The 22,613-nt window shown below is 41.7% G+C and overlaps 1 protein-coding gene across 1 annotated transcript; it reads right to left on the bottom strand.

Moving 5' to 3' along the window:
- Positions 1-8,860: 8,860 nt before the first annotated feature.
- LOC311517856 (GTP cyclohydrolase 1-like) lies at positions 8,861-22,484 on the bottom strand. The gene is made up of 6 exons (XM_084623067.1): positions 21,631-22,484; positions 18,908-19,017; positions 14,515-14,570; positions 12,936-12,967; positions 11,972-12,056; positions 8,861-10,634 (listed from the first exon to the last, which is right to left on the bottom strand). The coding sequence occupies exons 1-6, from the start codon at positions 21,899-21,901 to the stop codon at positions 10,508-10,510; spliced, it is 681 nt and encodes a 226-aa protein (XP_084479193.1). The 5' UTR covers positions 21,902-22,484; the 3' UTR covers positions 8,861-10,507.
- Positions 22,485-22,613: the final 129 nt, after the last annotated feature.

The following is a 22,613-nucleotide window of genomic DNA, read 5'->3' on the forward strand; positions in this document are numbered from 1 at the left end:
CCTGGCTTCTTTTGTTCTACTCTTGGTAAGTTTCTACTGCTCTTTCCCCCTCTGCCCCCTTTTCAGGGGCTCAGCTAAACGGGATCTACAAGGCTTGAGCTGCTTTCTAGCATAACTTTCGTGAGGTCTAAGTATTGTCATTAATCTTTAGTATTTCCTTTTGTATTTGTCTGGTGTGTAGCTGTTACAGGCCCTGTCAGCAATCTTGGATCTACAAAGAGATAGGCACTTTAAATACAGCAGTTTCTCATAACAGAACTTCAAAATATCAATCAGAATTCATAAGTTATACAGATAAAGCACCAGTTCATAGGGTTGGGGTGATTCCTTGGACTCTGATGGAGTCAGTCCCCCTCTGGATACTGCCACAGATGACTTTTTCCTTGGGGCTCATAAAAATACTTGTGAAGAGGTGGCTTTTGGCCTTTGGTATGGATCAGATTGCAATAAATGGAAGGGAGATGCTAAGATACTACAGTGATTGAGGCCAGCTATCTACCTCCTTAGACAGATATCTCCAAAATAGCTTTCCCATAGGAGGAACAACCCAGAAGTCCTCACTACCCATCCCCATTTCCAAAGACACAAGCTAAGCTCCTTGTATATTATCAATGTTCTTAGCTTAGTTTTCAGAAATAAAACATAAGCATTTCCAGCAAATGCACTTAATATATGTTTGGTTGCCAGGTGGTGGTGGGAAAGCAAATGGACAAATTCCCCATTCTCTCTTCCCACTGGGCACATACACATATACATGCATGGGTCCTATCACAGGATTTTTGTCATGCTCCTTGTTAAACTATTGGCCATACATCAAAGGCAAGATGCCCGCATTCTCTTAAATAGGCAATTGTTAGGCCCTTGCTCAGGAAATAATCCTAGGGCGCTATTGGTCTAATATTACACAGTTATATAAAATTAAATGGCAAAAAACCTCTTTGTAATGGCTCATGCCTTTTCAGAAGTAAAATTCAAACTTCTGAAATGCAGGAAATAGAGAAGTAAGGTAAGCACCCAGGCAACCGTAACTCTGCTTGCCTGGAGCTGGCAAGAGCCATTGGGAATTATCTGCATGCACTCCAGTTGCTTTCAGTGGTTTAGGTGTAGCTTTACTGAATGGTGGAGGCAGTAGGTGGGGCAGGTGTGAGTGATATCAGAAGATCTGGGGATTAGCTTGAGGAGCATCTGAGCTGTGATTGATATGAGGAGATCTGGAGATCAGTATGAGCAGTGTCCTGTAGCTGTGATTGTGATATGAGAAGGTCTGGGTCCACTTGTGTGTTATCAAAGGAAAGAGGTGCATGTGTATCTTGAGGTTCCACTCTGCATTGTTTCAGTACGGAATTGTGTAGGTTGTGTCAGTTAGCAGAGCGCTGGGGTCTTCTTGGCATGGGTATTGTCAGTAGTGAGGTGAGATGAGGTCAGTCTATGGATTGAATGCTGAGTAGAGGATAATATAGGCTTAGGTGGTATCCTGTGTGAAGGGGTTGTCAAAGGATATGAAGTGGTTTGTTACATGTTACAAGTGTGGTATTCTGTTCAGGGAAATAGGCATAGTGTTGAGCATAAGGCAAGTGCTGGGAGCACCTAAGGTGACCAGATAGGAAGTGTGAAAAATTGGGTGGGAGTAGGGGGGTAATAGGCGCCTTTCTTAGACAAAGCCCTGAGTATTGGGACTGTCCCTATAAAATCAGGACATCTGGTCACCCTAGTAGGACCTGTCAATTAGAGTGAAGAGGCAGAATGCAAATATGTGGAATTGCTCAAAGAACAGAGACGAAAAAAAGCATCCTTTAAAAATTGGAAGTCAAATCCTACTGAAGAAAATAGAAAGAAGCATAAACTCTGGGAAGTCAAGTGTGAAAGCATAATTAGGCAGGCCAAAAAAGAATTTGAAGACCAACTAGCAAAAGACACAACAGTAACAGAAAAAGGTTTTTAAGTACATCAGAAGCAGGAAGCCTGTGATCAGTGGGGCCACTGGACGATCAAGGTGCTAAAGGAGTAGTCAAGAAAGATAAGGCTGTTGCACAGAAGCTCAATGAATTCTTTGTATCAGTCTTCATTGCAGATGATATGAGGAAGATTCCTACCCTGAGCCACTCTTTTTAGATGACAAACTTGAGGAATGGTCCCTGATTTAGGTGTCAATAGAGGAGGTCTGGGAACAAATAAACAGCAATAAGTCACCAGGACGAGATGGTATTCACCTGAGAGTTCTGAAGGAACTCTGATGTAAAATTGCAGAACTATTAACAGTGGTATGTAACTTATTTCTTAAATCAGACTGTACCAGATGACCAGAGGATAGCTACTGTAACGCCAAGTTTTTAAAAAGGCTCCAGGGGCGATCCTGGCAATTAGAGGCAGGTAAGCCTAACTTCGCTATCTGGCAAATTGCTTGAAACTACAATAAAGAACAGAATTATTATACACACAGATGACACGTGGGGAAAAGACAACATGGCATATGTAAAGGAAAATCATGCCTCATCAAGCTATTAGAATTTTTGAGAAGGTCAACAAGCATATGGACAAGGGTGATCCAGTGGATACAGTGTACTTGGACTTTTAGCAAGCCTTTGACAAAGTCCAACACCAAAGGCTCTTAAGCAAAGTAAGCAGAATATTCTCATGGAATTGTAATTGGCTAAAAGATAGGGAACAAAGAGTAGAAATAAATGGTCAATTTTCACAGTGGAAAGCTGTAAATAGGCTCCCCCAAGGATCTGTACTGGGACCAGTGCTGTTCAAATATTAATAAATTATTTGGAAAAGGGGGTCAACAGTGAGATGGCAAAGTTTGCAGATGATACAAAATCACTGAAGGTAGTTAAGTCCAAAGCTGACTACCAAGAGTTATAAAGGGATCTCACAAAACTGGGTGACTGGGCAACACAATTGCAGATGAAATTCAGTGTTGATACGTGCAAAGTGTAATGCACGTTGGAAAACATAATCCCAGCTATACACAAAATGATGGGGTCTAAATTAGCTGTTGCCACTCAAGAAAGAGATCTTGGAGTCATTGGGGATAGTTCTCTGAAAACATCTACTCAATGTGCAGTGGCAGTCAAAAAGCTAACACAATGTTAGGAACCATTAGGAAAGAGGATAGATAAAACAGAAAATATGCTTCTACTTAAACCTAATCCCTAGATATGCCACATCTTGAATACCGTGTGCAATTCTGGTTGCCCCATCTGAAGAATAGTTTTGGTGCCTTCTGAATACTCTGTTGTACTCAGATTACATTTCCCTCAAATAAAAAATCAGTCTTTGAGGAGGCAGTTTAGAGCAATATGCCTACTTTTATTTTTAATTTTATTTCAGATTTCTGCCCTGGGTTGGATTTAAGATCCCAATGCCTGGGATGATTGTATCACACCCTCAGAGCCACCCATGTGATGTAGAGAGAGTTTTCTAGATAGTTAGCCTCTTTCTCCACACATGCTTGGTGTAATCCATTAGGTGCATGAATAGGCATGTGAGCCTTAGCATGCCTAACTGGAGAAGCAAACTCTTTCAAATAAAATTTTAATTTGATTTCCCACATAGGGCTGGTGGATGCCATGCATTCTGTTGGGGTAGTTCTTGAGCATCTATCTTTATTCCTTACTCGTGGTATCGCCTTGTCCTGTTTGTTAAATAAATGTTTTACTTTTATTATAAACTACGGGTGGCCAAACCACAGCTCACAGGCCACATGTGGTTCTTTTACAGTTAAAGTGCGACTTGCAGGCCCTCCCATGTGGAGAGCCGCCCCCCCCAGCCCATTCTCAGCCTATCAGACAGGGACAGGGGTCTAAGGGCTTCAGCCCGGAGCCCCACCACCCTGCTGCAGGGCAGAAGCCCCGAGCCCTGCAGACATGCCTAGCTCTTGAACTTCTTAAGATTATCGTATGCAGCTTGGAGGACCAGTAAATTTGGCTACCCCTGCTATAAACCAATGCAGTGCTGTGATTGACACAAGAATGTTTGTTAAACCCTAGTTAAATTAATGAGCTACAGTGTACTCTCTCTCTAAAGGAGCAACTAACTTCTGGGAGTGTTCCATGAGAGGGCTGGACACTGCAGGGAGACATCTCTGGGAAACTCAGGTGTTAAGGTTCACTGTTACCTACAAGGCAAGGTTTGGACTGGCAGAGTCCTGAAGAGTTTGCTGGCCAGGCAAATAAGTTGCTCTGTCAGGGAGCTGTCACATGCTGAGGCTGAGAGGAGTAAAATAGTCGCTCACAATTCTAGGAACCTCAGCAGATTGTCACATTGGCAGATGAATTTGGGCAAAGTTAGAACTGGGAGGGAGTTGGGGTCACTCTTCAGAAAGTAACTGGGCAGTGGAAGCCAGCCTGTGACCTGCATGCTTGTTTACAAGCTTTTGGTGTCAAAACTGTGAGCCACAGTAGCATAGCACTGAAGGCAGCCAGAGTCACAGGGCAGACAGTGATACAACCCCTTATGGGTCTGGGTTGAACCCCAAAGCATTACAGTATCAGACTCTGGCCCTCTGTGGTAATTATTTTGATGAATAAAAAGATAAAATAATAAATAGAATAAAAACCAAGGACTGTTGCTAATTACGCTCTTGTCTCAAACCTCTGTTTTTATGGAACTTTATTGAAAAAGTGGTGATAGGACAGCTGCACCAACACTTGGCTTCCACTAGTTTCCTAAATCATTGTTTTCTAAAGTACAGGACGTTCCCCCATCGGGTATACAGTAAAGACCTCTCAGCTATTCGCCAGAGTCTCAGCTTTTATTATTTGTTTAAAGTTCATCTGCAATTGTTACAGTTGCAGAGAAAGGCCTCAAAATACAAAGTGAGTGTTACCAATTCAGCAATAGAGAGCATGAAACAATAGCTCTGAGGTCTAATTACCCCATTCTTCCGATGCATGCTAGCTCAGATAGGATGATAAAATGTCAATATAGCTAACTATATCAGTTCTCATCAAAACACATTAGCAAATGCTGATGATTGATCTCCTTTGTTACGTGTGGTGCACGCTCCCTCAGGAATGTATGAAGGGTTAGTTGGCGGAGCAAGTGTGGAAGATGTATAAATTGGCATGGATAGATCTCTAGTGACACATGTCAAGGCTGCAAGGTGCATAATTGAAAAAGAGCTCAGGTTTCCAAAGTTTGGGAGACAGACTGTCCTAAATCCCTACCAGTCGGCTTTCAGAGGTGGGCATGGGACAGAGACAGTTTCCTGTTGAAGACTAATTATCTCCTGGTGATGGATAGAGCTAGAAAAAGTGTCCATTTTGCTTTCATTCAGTTTGTCAGCAGCTTGTGATGTCGCCCATCATGAGATATTTTTAACTCATCGCAGTGCTTCAGTAGGGTGGCCCTTTTTCAAGCTAGTTCATGCCTACCCCTTAGAGAGATCACAGACACTGCTGATGAACAACTGCTCACTCTCCCCAAGAGCAGCATCCTGTTACACCAACTTTCCTATTCAATGTGTACGTGTACCTCACATGCATTCAGTGTGGTGTTTGGCTCTAATGATGGCTGAGCCACATAGAGAGGGTCTCATGAGTTACCAGAGATGAGGCTTTTAGCTCAGACTTTAAGCTCAGACTTTAAGGTGCAGAGGTCTCGGGTTTGATGACTACTGCGGATAGTGTGTGGCATTACAAGTGGTGGTCTGTATGGGGAATTGTGGTGGGTGAAACTGTGAAGCTCCTTTCCCCATAGGTGAGGCCACCATAAGGGGTATTGTGAGAGGCTGCACTCTTGTCATATTGCTTATAGTTAAGGTTATGTCACAGAGGTCATGAAAGTCACTGAATCAGTAACATCTGCTTCAGCCCCAGGGGCTGTGTGACTCCCTCGCAGCCAGCAGGGTCCTGGCAGGGTTCCAGCGACATGTGACAGCCTCCTGAGGGGGCCCTCTTCAGGGCTGTAGTGACAAGCAACAGCCTCACTGGGGAGTGGAGGGGAGAAGAGTGTGCACCTTGGGTGAGCACCTGGGGAATATGGTCACCCTGCAGCTCCAAGTTGCTGTGGGCAGAGGGGGGGGGGCCCATTGCAGCTTCCAGCTGCTACAGGCAGAGGGGGAACCCCACAGTTCCCAGCCACTATAGTGGCAGGAGAAACCATGGAGCCAAAGCAGCAAAAATCACAGGCAGATCATGGCTTCCTTGAATTTTTGTTTATTGCCCATGACTTTTACTAAAAATCACCATGACAAAATCTTAGCCTTATAGTACTCTGCTTTGCTCCTTTTAATCAAATCCAAATTTTTCATTATCACTGCTTCCTCGGCAGCTGGCTGAGAAACACACGTGTTAACACTGGGCTTTGACTAAGACAGTGATAGCTGCACAGAAAAGAAGTAGACAACTCAGCATTATGGTAGATGAAGTGTATATATATCTTTTTAAAAAAATGTTACATACATTATAAAATTGAAAACATATTTTGGCTACTGAGCTCAGGTTAAAAACCAAAACATACTAATGTTATAAAGTACATAAAATCATTTAAAAACTCCTGTGTTAATTTCCCACTTCATTTTGATCTCTGGAAAGATTAGATGAAGGTGATAGCCTTCAAAACCATGGAATTAGGGGCCTGTGTATTTAAAGGGGGTAATCATTAGGCTTCTGTATTTATGAAAATATTTTAAAAGTATCAGATCATTTGAAATGTAGACCACAATATTGCAGGATCATTTGGATCTGAATTTATGGGTTACTCATATTTTAGCATAAATACCACACACTGCTGGATTTGAGGTGTGTGTTTGGTTTTTTTTAAATTTCCATCCTACATTACTGGGTGCACTAGCTGCATTTTGTTTCCTGTTTTTCTGTTCTATGTGTAACGTAAAATCAGGGCTCAAATTGAGGGAGTAGAGCATAACAGTAACACTCAGCACTGACTATTTTCATCTTCAGAGCACTTTGCAAACATTAACTTAGCCTGACAACGCCCCTGCAAGGTAGCATTCAATCCATTTTACAGAAAGGGAACCTGAGGCAGAGTGACTTGTCCAAGGCTACAAAGGAAGTTATCTTCCTTTGAGATTAAAACTCATGGAAAATTCATGGCTCCTAGATTGCTAGACAAACATGTCTTTGCCTTCTGTTAATGCAAAATAACTAGGGCTGTCAAACTATTAAAAAAATCATGATTAAAACTGCAAGTAATTGTAATTTTTTAAATCTCATGATTAATCACACCATTAAACAAAAGAATAGCATTTATTTAAATATTTTTGGATAGTTTCTAAATTTTCAAATACATTGATTTCAATTATTACACAGAATAAAATGTATAGTGCTCACTTTATTACAAATATTTACACTGTAAAAAAGATAAACAAAGGAAATCATATTTTTCAAATAACCTTTTACAAGTACTGTAGGGCAATCTTTTTATCATGAAAGTGCATTACAGGTAGGACCCCGTAAATGTCAACAAACATGTCTGTCTTAGTGATTGGCTAAACAAGAAGAAGGACTGAATGGACTTTATTTTTGAGTGCAGTTATGTAACAAACAAACAAATCTACATTTGTAAGTTGCACTTCCACAATAAAGAGATTTCACTGCAGTACTCATCTGCGGTGAATTTAAAAATACTATTTCTTTTGTTTATTATTATGGTGCAAATATTTAAACAATATAAAGTGAGCACTGTCCACTGTGTTGTAATTGAAATCAATTTATAATTTTTAAATTAGTATTCTATTATTGTTTAACAGTGCAATTAATTGCAATTTTTTAATCGAGTTAATTTGTTTTGAGTTAATCGCTAGAATTAACTGTGATTAATTGACAGCCCTAAAAACAACATGTCTGATATATGTGAGAAAAAAAGAGAGAAGATGGAGGAGGCAATATCTTTTACTGGACCATCTTCTGCTGGTGAGAGGCAAGCTTTCGAGCTTGCACAGGTCTAAATTTCCTGATCCAACACAGCTACAACAACACTGCGTATATGAGAATAGGACACACAAAAGAGTTTGCCCCACAATCCCCATGTAACAAAGCAAAAGGCTAATAATATGCATATCTGTGCTTCAAAACTTTTTTGAAAATGCATTAATGCAATTTCCACAAAACTTGTATATGTATTTTAGCACCACTATTGAACACTGTTATGCAGCTCTTATTGATAGAAAACCTTCTTCTCTAAGACTGTTCAACATTTACCTTTGAATCAAATGAGCTGCAAAATGTTTCTCTATTGAACATTTCATTTATAAAACCAGTATTTACCAGTTTAAAAGCAGTGTCTGAGTAAATGTTAGCAGTAAATTAATGTGTTCCCCCATTTTACCAAAGATTAAGGCAGATTCTCAAACTGATTTGGCATATGGATAGTAAAGATATCATTCTAGTACATTTAGGATATACACACAGATGTATCTCAAAATACATTTGCTTGAAAAATACAGCATCTGTAGGGTCCTTTTTGTTTTTTATTTTATTTAATTTTTCCCAGGAATTTCAGTGTTTTACTACAACAAAAACAGCTGAAAATCAGAGCAAAAACCCTTAATTTTTCTGGGTAAATACTGGGGTTTATTTTGGTGAATTTTCATTTTCTTCCCATTTTAGCATCAAATCTTTAAACTGTTGTCTGCTAACAGCTTGAAATGTTTATGCCATGAGATTCATCAGTATGTTCACATACACATGCGCTTCAGAGCTTGCGTGCATGCCTGTTTGTTTATTGTGTGTATCTTTTAAACTAATACAGAGCCTTACTTCAACAGGCAGCTTTGCACATACAAGAATACATTAGTCGGTGTGTAATACATATATCTCATGAAATGTATTTTCCTAATAACCAGGTTGTTTTATTTATTTTATATATACACATATATAATATAAAATTCGAATGATACAAAAAGTAGGGTGAAAACCAGAAAACCAACACTTTTTGTAAAACCCGGGATTTTTTTGGTAAAAATCAGCTTAAACTGAAAACGAAGGGTCTTAAGAGTGTGTGAAATGATATTGTTCTAACACTGAGGAGTAGATATTAAAAATCAAGCATCAGTCAGATAGGGGACAAAGCATTTAAAGAAAACAAACCTTTATTTGAAACTCTGTTATGGCCATATTCTGCTAACTCTACTCAGGTTGAGTAGCAATGCCTCACTCCACGAGTTGTCTCATTGAAATGAAAGGGATTAACTGCACAGTAAGGATAGCAGAATATGGCCCTCTAGTGTTCTATATTTATGATCTCCAGGAGGAAATTCCATAGCTACATCTTTGTTCTGACTGGTTTAGTAATGCTATGAGGCTTACTATCAAAACAAATGTCAGTTCTGTTGGAGGGTTAATAGCAAGCCTTTAGAAGAATTCAGCTCTCCAACATTATACATACATTGCAGTTTAAAAAGAGCTGATCTTTTATCTATGCATGGGATCTGAAAAACTACTCAATCCCAGAGACAATTCTGGACTCAGATTATGGTATCAAAAATTTGTATCATGACCTTCAGGAACAATCCTAGTGCCATATCATCTCCTGCTTTTTCTTCAGAAGGGATCAAAGCAAGGTTAAGAGTGAGCTGGACTGGGACTTAGCCATAAACAGATCTTTGTGATGGGTGAGAGGTGTTGGGATATTATGCATATATTGAAAAAAATCTGCTGGAGCACTAATGGGTCACTAAGATCTAATGAAGCACTATTGTGTGGCAATGACAAACCTAGGCCTTCTGGGAGACTGGTTCAGCTCAGGGGAGCTTAGCTGGGCAGGAAAGAGGCAGAGCTAGAGAAGTGCCATTTTCCACACTGTCACCTCCAGGCACATCCATGGGGACTCCCATTCATATTCCTAATGGTGGCTGTGGGGAATCAGCCTGGCCTTGAGCTCCCTACTACTCCATGCTACACCCAGCTGGCTATGGCTCCCAAAGACCATTCACCAGATAGGAATTGGTGGAGCACAGTGGTCATGCCCCTTCCCATCCTGCAATTTTTCTCTCATGCCCCCTACCCTGGGGGCCAGAAGAGGATGGTATAGGATCAGATTCAACAGTTCCATGCCTCCCAGACATCCCCTTACACCAGATGAATCTCCAGTTGGGGAGATCTGTTGGCTTTCTGACCCCTTTGTCTAATACAAGGAGCACAAAGGGGCTGAAGATTGAGTGATAAAGGCCACAGGATTTTGTGCTTAATTTCACCTTCCTGTGGCTGCTTGTTTTTTTGTTTTTTGGGGGGGGGTGTGAGGGGGGAGAAGGGGTGGCTTATTTTAGCTCCCATCTAGCAACATGTTTTCATAGCACTCTATGGTTAGCATTGGGAAACAGCTAATCTCTTTTCAGTTCAGTAATTCTGATTGAGGCATATTCATTCTCTACCAAAAATATTTTATGACATTACGAGGCATTAGTGAGAACCAAGCTGTCACACAGCTATTTCTAATACACAGACGCTACAGACAGTCCTGCATCACACATGGTAATTAATTTCTGGCAATTGGTTTTACTGTTAGAGCCAACAAACAGTGAGTGGGAAGCCGTTTCCATTTAATTCTTGATCAGTGTAAGAAATTCTTCTCTGGCTTTTGGATCTTCTCGCAAGACTCCGAGCATGGTGCTGGTGATAGTCTTACTGTTCATTTTCTGAACCCCTCGCATAACCATGCACATGTGCCTAGAAGGTAATTAGTTAAATAGCCAACCTTCAGTTTAATACGTTGTTAACCTGCACACTGGGATAACTGGATCTAATTACCATTTTGATAATCAGCAATACACTGTGTACCAAGTAGTGCCTTTGATTCGTTAAAGCATGTCCAGATATTATTGGGAGCTACCAGTTCACTCACAACTATTGATAGGAGAATCATTCTTGAATTCTATTTTCTTTAAATGTTGTAGTATTTCAAAACATGTAGTGAGGGGGGTTGTTTGTTTACAACCATACTTGTTGACTGAAGTTGAAATAAATGAATAAATATTGACAGGAAGCTTAAGCAGATTATGTTTGAACTATTCAGTCTACATTCACCACTTTTGCCTTGCAGAACAGCACAAACCAGGCCAATAAAAGGTATGTCTACCCTACAATTAAACACCCATGGCCAGCCCGTGTGAGCTGACTCAGGCTCATGGGCCTAGGGCTACGGGACTGTAAAACTGCAGTGTAGATGTTTGGGCTAGGGACCCCATGTGGGGTGAGGATCCCAGAGCTTGTGCTCCAGTCCAAGCCCAAATGTCTACTCTGCCATTAAACAGCCCCTTAGCCCAAGCCCCACAGGCCTGAGTCAGCTGACATGGGCCAATCACAGGTGTTTAATTGCAGGGTACACATATCCTAAATGTATTGGTGCCAGATGTGACTGGTCCACATGTTGTTAGAATACACTTGGACAAGTTTTGGGGTAAGCCTGAAAAAAAATGTACACATACATGTCTGTATCCGTGCAAATGACTAACCATCAGCATCCACAACTACTAAGACTTGTACCAAATTTGAGCACACAAAGTGACACAGTGCAATATATGCCAAAATCTTTATAGCCCACTTTTAGTCACTTTCACTTTACATTGTCCGTTCAAGCCAAATTACCCGTATATACCCTGCAGCAATTGTTGGGAGTGTGTGAGAAAGGCAGATATCGACAGAGGTCACCATTTCTCATAAGCTAGTATCTGAAGTACTGTAATATTTCTCTATACTCAGAAGTTATCTATCCAGGTACTTAAATGGCCCCATCACCATGGCATCTGAATACCTCAGAGTTATTAGTGAATGCATCCTGATGTGCCCAGTGAAGAGCAGTGATATTAGGATCCTCATGTTACAGATGGGGAACTGAGCTAGAGAGATTAAATGACTTGTTTAAGGTCCTATAGGAAGTCTGTGGAAGGAACTGAAACACAACTCTCCCAAGTCTGTTTAGGTAACAATGACATCTCAGATACTGTGGTGTGGTAACTGTTCTCAGAGGTTGACTTTAATGAGACTAACAATAATGAATTACTTACGACGCTTCTACAATCACAGCCACCCCAGCAGGTTTCAGAGCCTCAGTAATTGCCAGAGCGATCTGTCTGGTAAGCCTCTCTTGAACTGAAAAGAGAACAGTATGATTTTTCTATATGCAATTGCCACTCTTGGTACTCCTTGCAAATTCTTAAAGAAAATACATTCCTAAGGTGCTCTAAATACAGTCCCTCAAATTCTCCCACTAGCTAACTAAAGTAAAATGAGCCCCTATGCTAGAAATGTTTTTTTTAATTATTTTTTCAATGTGACTTTAGTGTTTGTAAAAAGTGCTGGAATGACACCTTTGGAGCCCTGAAATCTGTTCATCCAGTGAGCAGATATTTATCCACCTTGACTGCCCGCAGAATTTTTAATAGTTAACAAAACCACCCTTACACCCTGTGAAATACATTATCCAAAGTCAGTTTTCCCCCTACTTCAGTGACTGCTGTCCTTCTTGGCTACTTATCAGGGGTGGCCTATGCACCTGAGTATCAGAGTAGCAGCCATGTTAGTCTGTATCTGCAAAGAGAACAAGTACTCCTGTTCTTTATGCACTGAGTACACTTCCTCATTCTTTCAGAAAAGAGAACCCAACACACTTATTTTATATGCATACCTTCCCCATTATACCGACCCAGCTGTTTATTCCTGAGTCCAGAACCTCACTGATCGACACCTCAAGCTTCCAATAAAGGCAATAGACTGTTAAGGTGTAGAATCAGGCTGCTTTAGTTGGATGTTTTCTGCTTGGTCCCTTGACAACTTTAACAAATATGCCACACTGATTATGGTCCCAGTTCAGGAGAGTACTTAGGCCTATGCCTAACCTTAAATACATTTACTTCAACAGAAGTAGTGTCAATTAAAATTAGGCATACGCTTAAATATTTTCTTCAGTTGAGCATCATCTAGCTGAAATATAGTTTAGCAGAACAGAGATATTGTAGAAAGGATACACACCTTGCAGTCTTCGACTAAAGATTTCAACAATTCTGGGGGGGGGAAAAATGTAAGAATAATAAATATTTCCTCCTGATTTAAACACAAAATTTCAGTTGAACTTAATAGACTCTTTGGGTATCACAGGTGTTAGAGTAGGATTTTATCCTGGCTATTTAGAAGGCTAAATATATTGTAGTACAAGTGATTTTACATTACAGTATGTAATGTGATTTACATACAGCTGATATTCAGTCTATTTTAGAATACCTTATATATTGAGTATTAATATATTCTACTTTATACCACTTATTTTAACCCAAGTACCTTATAAATGGATTTAGAATCCCTTAGAGAAAGCATATTTTTAAAAAATAATTAAGTACTCCCTCAAAAAGATCTTATTTAACCACACTATAATCTGTTTTCAGTCTGTGGATTATCAACCTATGTGTCACATTTGTAAAGCAGCCTCTGATTGACCATTAACATGCTGGTGCTCAGAATGCAGAAGACTATAACAGGGCTACTACTAGATACTTAATTATAGGCTGCTATTGACATCGGGACTGTTCTTTTAAGATGTATAGGCCATCAACTTTTACTTAAACTCAGCCTGTTAAGTAGAAAAGTAAATTTCATTTATAAAAAAAATGTTCCTATGGAAAAAAAAAAAAAAAAGAGGCACATAGCTGAAAACTGCAGGCAACTCTGATATATGCTAACAAAACAAATAAATTAAATCCAAAAGCGAAGGCAGCACCATTTGCAGCAGCTGCCAATAAACATAAAACTGCCAGCCATTCACTTAGCTGAACTATTCACGTAAGTCCTTAGACACGGTCAAGCCCCTCCTTCCTGAGAGGCAATACCCAAGCACTGCAGCATGCCCACAAAGCTGACACAGCAAGGCTATTTCAGTCCAAAGTGGGGAGCCAGTACCAAAACTGATGATCCCTCAAAGAGAACGCTCTCCCACTAGCCCCCTTCTGTTAGCAGGTGATGGAGTGCTCTGTATGCACAGATTGAGGGGTCTCAGTGGTTGGGGGACATTACATATTCAGCACAATTATGGGATAAAAGGTTCATATCAGCCACAAACATTTATGCAGTTTCTCTTATGAGAAGTCATCCTTAAGAATCACAGTGAGGAAATCCAAATTCTCGGTCCTTCTCAGCTCACCTTCATAATCCTGGTTATTGGCTTACACAAACAGTGGAAAATCCTGCCCCCTGGAGCCATAGAGGACCCCACACCACTGTGAAAGGGAGATCAGAATGCCATACAGGAGTTCCACATCCCTCTGCAGCAGCTCCACAGTAGACTCCATGCACTCCAGTGTGCAGGGCAAGTGGGAACAAGGGATCTGCTACTGCAGACCCACCAGACCAAAGGAGCCCCAGGGCTTACTGCAGCCTTAAAGCCTCAGTAGTGCCTCTGGAGCAATAACTTTGTTGCTAGCATACATCTCAGGGGAAGTATTCTTGTCCCTTTCCCTCTGCAGAGCATCCCAGTACATGGCATCCTCAATTGGGCTGTGCACTGAGAACAGGATTTCGCCTTTACACCTTCACTATCACATTGCATAGATGCACTTACCTTGCAAGCTTGCTTAGTCCAACCACTTTCTTTATAGGTAAATATCCAATATGTACCTGCAAATATGAACAGGAGTCTAAGTGCTGAATGGTTACTACACACCTGATTCTGCAGGAAAGTTGAAGGTCTGAATAAACTCAGGGCTCCGAGGTGCAGTGTACAACGCACAGTCAGATGGCTGTGTCTGAGAAGCTCTAGCCTAGTCAATGGGTCTCCACATTCATAGCAGTCTGTCCACTCCAGTGGAAATTGCAGGATCGGGGCTCCCAGAACCTAAACCTGCTGACTTCAGGCCTGATCTTTCCTCTAGTGATGTCAATGGGAGTTTCAGTGCAGCTTTTAATGGAATCAGGACTGGATCCTTAATGCAGACAAAGTGCCCTGTGAAGTCAGACCTGCACCATGTAGTAGAGGGAGAAGATGCTTATGTACAGATGCTGTGTAGCTTATGGGCATATGTAGAGCAAGTAGATTTATTGGTAAGGAAGAAGACAGTTCATATTGTTGTATATTCCAAACAGTTTGAGCTCTCAAGAATTATCAGTCTTCATGGAAAAAGTGTCAGAGAGGCACAAGAAGGGAAAGAGGCAAGTAGGAGAGGAGGTTTATTGAGCGAGAGAGAGAGAGAGAGTGAAGCTGGAGAAAGGAAAGGAGGCTGTTACAGGAGAAAAAGCAATGTGGAAGGGACGAAGATGGAGCTGGGAAGAAGCAGGAGTAAGATACATGGAACTATTTGTTTAATCAGTCTTCATTCTAGCAGACCCGTGCATTGGGAGCTTTGGTTGTACAATGACTGCCAGTTTGGGATGCTGAGTGCAATCACTTTTAAGGAGTTTAAGTTGTGTTTGGAAGAGACTTCAGGGAAAATTTCCCTGCCCATACTCAGACAAGCTTGATCATATATCTATGCAGGCAATGCCCCGCTCACAAATTGGCTTCCGTGGATATTTAGTGGGTGCAAGGGGCAGGAATCCTAGTTTTCCATGATAAAAAAAATCCAAAATTCTCAGATTTACAAAAAAAAAAAAACGACCTGTGTTTTTCCACAATTAAAATGAAATGTTGCACTTTAGTTTCCCTAGCTACAATATATATAGGTATCAGCTGAACACAACGTTTTATTGATATATTTACAATTTTAAAGCAAGTTCCAATTCTACCAGCATCACCAATCATAAAATCTTCCAGTCACAGTGTATTGTTTCTTTACTGTTGTTGATGGCCCTCCCTGCTGTTTCAACCTCTTCTTTTCATTGTTTGTTTAGTGCTTTCCATGTGTTCTACAATTGTCTGCCTGTAATCTACAGCCTTGCTGCATACAGTACAGAACAGCACATTACCATTAACATGAAATTTGTCCTTGCCAAACTTAGTGACATGGGCTTTAGGGGTGTTTTTTAAAGCTTTTTGGCATATTTTCATAACTTCAATTACTCACGGCTGGAGGCTGAAGTGAACTCAATAAGAATGGGGGATTTCAGCTATCCCCATATTGATTAAGAGCACATCACCTCAGGACGGGATGCAGAGATAAAGTTTCTTGACACCTTAAATGACTGCTTCTTGGAGTAGCTAGTCCTGGAACCCACACAAGGAGAGGCAATTCTTGATTTAGTCCTAAGTAGAGCTCAGGATCTGGTCCAAAAGGTGACTACAGCTAGACTTCTTGGTAATAGTGACCAAAATATAAATTAAAGTTAACATCCTTGTGGTGGGGAAAACATCACAGTAGGCCAACACTCTAGCATTTAATTTCAGAAATGGGGACTTCATAAAAAGTTAAACAGAAATTAAAAGGTACAATGCCAAAAGTGAAATTCCCTGCAAGCTGCATGGAAACTTTTTAAAGACACTATAATAGAGGCTCAACTTAAATGTATACCCCAAATTTAAAAAAAAAAAAAAAATAGTAAGAGAACCAGAAGTGCCACTGTGGCTAAACAAAGTTAAAGAAGCAGTGAGAGACAAAAAGGCATCCTTTAAAAAGTGGAAGTTAAATCCTAGTGAGGAAAATAGAAAGGAGCATACACTGGCAAATGAAGTGTAGAAATGTAGTTAGGAAGGCCAAAAAAGAATCTGAAGAACAGCTAGACAAAGACTCAAAAAGTAATAGCAATTTTTTTTAAAAGTACATCAGAAGCAGGAAGACTGCTAAACAACCAGTGGGGCCACGGGACGATCGAGATGCTAAAGGAACATTCAAGGATGATCAGCCCATCGCGGAGAAACTAAATGAATTCTTTGCATCGGCCTTCATGGCTGAGGATGTGAGAGAGATTGCCAAAGCTGAGCCATTCTTTTTAGGTGACAAATCTGAGGAATTGTCTCAGATTGAGGTGTCATTAGAGGAGGTTTTGGAACAACCTGATAAACTAAACAGTAATAAGTCCCCAGGACCAGGAGGTATTCACCCAAGAGTTCTGAAGGAACTCAAATGTGAAATTGCAGAACTACTAATTGTAGTTTGTAACCTACCATTTAAATCAGCTTCTGTACCAAATGACTGGAGGACAGCTAATGTGACGCCAATTTTTAAAACAGGCTCCAGAGGTGATCCCTGCAATCGCAGGCTGGTAAGCCTGACTTCAATACCGGGCAAACTGGTTGAAGCTATAGTAAAGAGCAAAATTGCCATAGAGACATAGATGAAGATAATCTGTTGGGGAAGAGTCAGCGTGGTTTTTGTAAAGGGAAATAATGTCTCATCAATCTACTAGAATTCTTTGCTTGTTCATCGCCTCATGTGGGCCAGGGGCATCCAATGGATACAGCGTACTTAGATTTTCAGAAAGCCTTTGACAAGGTCCCTCACCAAAGGCTCTTGAGCAAAGTAAGCGGTCATGGGATAAGAGGGAAGATCCTCTCATGGATTGGTAACTGGTTAAAAAATAGGAAACAAAGGGTAGGAATAAATGGTCAGTTTTCAGACTAGAGAGAGGTAAATAATCCAAGCTATACATAAAAAATGAGGGGATATAAATTAGCTGTTACCACTCAAGAAAGATCTTGGAATCATTGTGGCTAGTTCTCTGAAAACGTCCACTCAATGTGTAGCAGCAGTCAAGAAAGCAAACGGAATATTGGGAATCATTAAGAAAGGGCTAGATAAGACAGAAAATATCATATTGCCTCTATATAAATCCATAGTATGCCCACATCTTGAATACTGTGTGCAGATGTAGTCATCCCATCTCAAAAAAGATATATTGGAATTGGAAAAGGTTCAGAAAAGGGCAACAAAAATGATTAGGGGTATGGAACGGTTTCCATATGAGGAGAGAACAATAAGACTGGAACTTTTCACCTTGGAAAAAAAAACAACGGGGGGGTGGGCAGGATATGATCGAGGTCTATAAAATCATGACTAGTGTAGAGAAAGTAAATAAGTGTTATTTACTCCTCATAACACAAGAACTAGGAGTCACCAAATGAAATTAATAGGCAGCAGGAAGGAAGTATTTTTTCCCACACAACTCAGGGTCAATCTGGAACTCCTTGCCAGAGGATGTTCTGAAGGCCAAGACTATAACAGGGTTCAAAAAAGAACTAGGGTAAGTTCAGGGAAGATAGGTCCATCAATGGCTATTAGCCAAGAAAGGAAGGGATGTTGTCCTTTGCCTGTTTGCCAGAAGCTGGGAATGGGTGACGGGAGATGGATCAATTGATTATCTGTTCTGTCCATTCCCTCCTGAGCATCTGGTATTGGCCACAGTCAAAACAGAATACTGGGCTAAATGGACTTTTGGTCTAACCCAGTATGGCTGTGCTTATGTTAAATTTGAGATGCATTAAAACATGAACCCCTTTATGCCGTTGAGTAACTTATATACGCCAGAAGCAGTTTATTGGGGATGTTTAGCTATGTAGATTTAAAATGCATTCAAAAAAATCAACCACAAGAGGGGAGGTTGCATGCACTGAATAAGTGACACTGGTACTTTCAGTAAAATTTAGTTACTAGTTAATACATTTTTAGTTTTCCACAAAATGTAAAAACAAAAGAGTCTCTGTAAAAATGCATATTCCATGTTTTTCCCCGCAGCAAACGGATTTCTAGGAGCCTGCTGAGGAGCCTCTCTGAGGGTAATCAATTTCCTATTACCATATTGTAGAAAATATGGCTCTTATTTCCTGTTGCTAATATGCTTCATACTGCAGATGCAGTTAGTCCACAAAATAAATCCTCTACTTATCACCTCAAAATGCCCACATCATAGTTTTCATGTTTTAAAACTCTTCCTAAGAATGATTATTCTGAATTCTATAGGACTACACTGGCTATGAGCAAGAACTCACCCTAGTTTTTCAAAACACATTTTATTTCCCTTTATTCAGTAGAACACCCAAGACCTCTGAATGACAAATATTTGCTATAAGGCAGATGGATAACTACCTTGCCAAAGAAGGGTACCAAGTGGTGCTCACAAAGGGAAAACATATCAATATCCTTAATGATAACCATTTCATTATGATCTTCATCAAAGATTGCATCATTGAGTATATCTGAAAGGACAAGATGAGCAGTTAATGAAAGATCCTACACAGGATTCTATCCTAAATAGCATTATGCATGTACTGCAATTGGTAAGTACTTTTCTAAGCACAAAACAAAATCTGATGTGAGAGAAAAGCACAACCCCAAACCTTTTAAAAATAGTTTAAAATATGGACATATTCTTAGCTGATATTCAATGGTTGTATAGAACTGACAGTATATTTTTAAAAAATCAGTTTTAAGTACAGGTAGACTCCTACATTCAACTCACACACCCCATCTTACATGCATATAAGTAACTTTATACACAGGTGTCATCTAATGTACTTCAGCCCTGCCAAGCAGTGCTAAACTTCTTTTTATGCGGTTCTTACTTTTGGGGGCCTACTGAATGCTCCCAGTCACAGGCAGGGTGAAGGGAGCATTGATCACAGCGCATGCCTATAAAGAGAGAGGCCAGCACCCATTGTTAAGGTGTATATGAGCTTATTTCCTAATAAACTAGTATAGAATTTTATCTGTTTGGAGACAATGGGTCCCTAGTACATACATTCTTTATCAAATCTGTACTTCAGAAGCTGCAAAGCCTTATTTGTTTAAATTAATTTGAAAGAAAAGTCTAAACATTGAAGATGAGAAAAATTTGTCATCACAGAGACCAGCTCCTATTGTGGATATTAAGATACAGAATAGAGAACCAGAAAACTACAAAATGTGGGGAAATGTAACTACTATAAATGCCAACAGTGGAAAAAGAAGATTAAGATAAAAATCTCTGAAAGGTAAAATTGCAATTGATTCTTACTCCTAAATATAAGTGTTTGCATAATTTCACTTCTGCAAATAGTAACATTAAACTTAATTGCATGTCCCCCCCAAAATGTTTGCAGTCTCAGGGCCTTATTTTACAAATTTAAGGTAACAAAGATACTATTTAAGTTTAAACTTTATTAGTATACCTCCAGGAATAATTAATACACAACCCTCGAGCCTGCTGCCACTTGCCTTCCCCCTCCCTCTTTTTTAACTGATGCTCAAGCTGAAATTCTTGTTTCCTGTTGTTTGTATCGCAGTAGTGCAAAGGAGCATCAGTCCTGGACCAGGACCCCATTGTGCTAAGCGCTGTACAAACATAGCACAAAATGGCAAATTAGTTTTCTATGAGTAATGCATCTGACTGTGTTTAGATTCATTTATTTGAAAATTACTTCCCACTTCCCCCCCTCCCCATGGCACTTATACATATGATTATCACCCTGAAGCTGGGGAGTAAAATGGAGAAGTTTCCCTGTTTTTAATTCCCCCATTTCACTGATAGAACATTTCATACAGTCAAGTTTGAGAGACTGGGAAGGGTTTTGAAGCTTTATAGAGGTGAAGGCTGTTAAATGCAAGAACTGAAAGCCATAGAGCACCTTCCAGGAATGTGAGAATCTGCCCCCTTAGTGAAGTGAAAAATGATGTGTGATTGTAGCGCCAGGATATCAGAGAGATAAGGTGGGTGAGGTAACATCTTTCATTGGACCCACTTCTCTTGGTGAGAGAGACAAGCTCTGGAGCTTACACAGAGCTCTTCTTCAGGTCTGGGAATCTTAGTCACACTGCCACAGCTACATACAAGGTGGAAGAGATTGTTTAGCAGAAGTAGTTAAAATGTATTTCAAGGGGCCTGTCAAAGTGAAGTGGTCTTTAACCCTCCAGTTGAGGGAAGCACCTGGGGGCGAGGCGCTATTAGTGGATTACAGATTGCTGTAACAAGCCATAAATCCAGTGTCTCTATTCAGTCTCTGACTTTTAGTGTCTAACAGAGTTATGAATTTAAGCTGCCAGGCTCCTTTTTCAAAAGTGTTGTGCAGGTTTCCTTTGAGTATGAGGACTAAGGGATCAGCTATAGACAGACTGGATTTATGGCTTATTACAACAATCTGTAACCCACTACCCCCCACCGCCTTTTCCCCTCCCTTTCCCCCTTATGACTGGAGGGATGTTAACAGGCCACTTCACCTTGAATGATCCCTGTGAAATGTATGATTAATGTGATCGGTATGATTAATGTGTCTTTTGCTCAACAAAACCCTAACCACTAAACTTTTGCTCAACAAAACCTTTACCCTAACCACTCTGTGCCACCTTGTGGTGAGCTGTGACCCACTGAGTCAGTTTCCCAGCCCAGAAGGGGCGCTTGGTGTAGCTCTCACCCCCAGCCATGAGTCCAATACAAGCTATACCCCCACCCCCTTGTCTCTGGAGGACGGGTGGAAGGCAATGAAGCAGCAGCTGAGAGGAGAGGAAAGGGTCCAGCTGAGGGTCCCACTTGGTGAAAGGCCATCTGGGCTCAGGGCACTTTGGTTTCCATGAGCAGGCCGGCAGAGACCAGGGGCGCTTGCAGGTTCCCCTTCATAGGCTCACAGAAGATTAGGGTTGGAAGAGACCTCGCTCCGGAGGCCATCGAGTCCTAGGGTGACCAGACAGCAAGTGTGAAAAATCAGGACAGGGGCAATAGGCGCCTGTATAAGAAAAAGACCCCAACATCAGGGGTCCCTATAAAATCGGGACATCTGCTCACCTTACCTAGTCCAACCCCCAAAACCGTCACAGCCAGGCCGGCCAGCAGGACTCACCCTCGATGGTTTCTTGGTAGCCTTTCGTGAGGAACTGCATGGCTTTGGCAGCCCTCCTGGGCGTCAGGAGCAGCCCCTGCCTGGCAGGGTTCTCGCCCAGGCGCTGCAGGATGCTCAGGTAGGCGTCCTCCAAGGCCGGCAGCTCGCCGCCCTCCGCCGCCTCCTCCGGGCCGTACCGCACCAGGGCCCGGCGCGCCTCGGCCGACGACAGCTCGCTGTAGCCATTGCAGCAGGGGCGCGGCAGCTCCTCGCCGGCCGCCGGGCACGCCATGCCGCGGGGCGGGCCGCGGGAAGGCGCCGGGTAGCGCCTGGGCTTGCCGGCCTCTATTTATCCCCGCTGCCTCTCCACGGCTATTTCCCGCGCTCGGCAGGTGACGTCCTCGGGGCTGTCAGCTGGGCAGGCTCCTCTGAGCGGCCATTGTCCCCGGCGGCCGCTGTGCCCGGCGGCCAGAGCCCATCTGACCTGCCGGCAGTAATCAGAGGACGCGGGTGCTAGTCACGCTCCCAATGCGCCTCCTCTCCCGGGCCTTTTCAGCGGCTCCGGGACCGTAACCCAGCCGCGAACCGCTACATATCCGCCCGGCTCCTTGCCTCCCGCCGCCGCGCCCGGCTTCGGGGTGCTTTGCTGGGGGGCTGCTGGCCCCTCTTCCTGGCCGAGGGCGCCGCGAAGCAGGAGGATAAGCTGGTTCCTTATCCCCAGCTCCTGATGCGTGGTTCCCAGGCCCTTATTGCAAGGTCAAAACTAGTTAAAATACATCAGCATGGGGTCTTATACAATCACATTGCGTCACATTTCTGTGGTCAAAATTTAAATTACAAGCCAATTCTGCATTCATTCCATACTCAAGGAGCTGGGATGTGTCTGACCGGAAGTGTAATGTGTCATTCAGGTCTCCCCAAGTGACCCATCCCCACAACCATCAGATTGTGCTGAAGGAGCTGGGACATGCCACTCCATGACCCAAAGCTTGGTTCCTGCACAA

Source organism: Lepidochelys olivacea, assembly GCF_965140295.1.
Source record: "Lepidochelys olivacea isolate rLepOli2 genome assembly, chromosome: 3".
NCBI lineage: Eukaryota > Metazoa > Chordata > Testudines > Cheloniidae > Lepidochelys > Lepidochelys olivacea.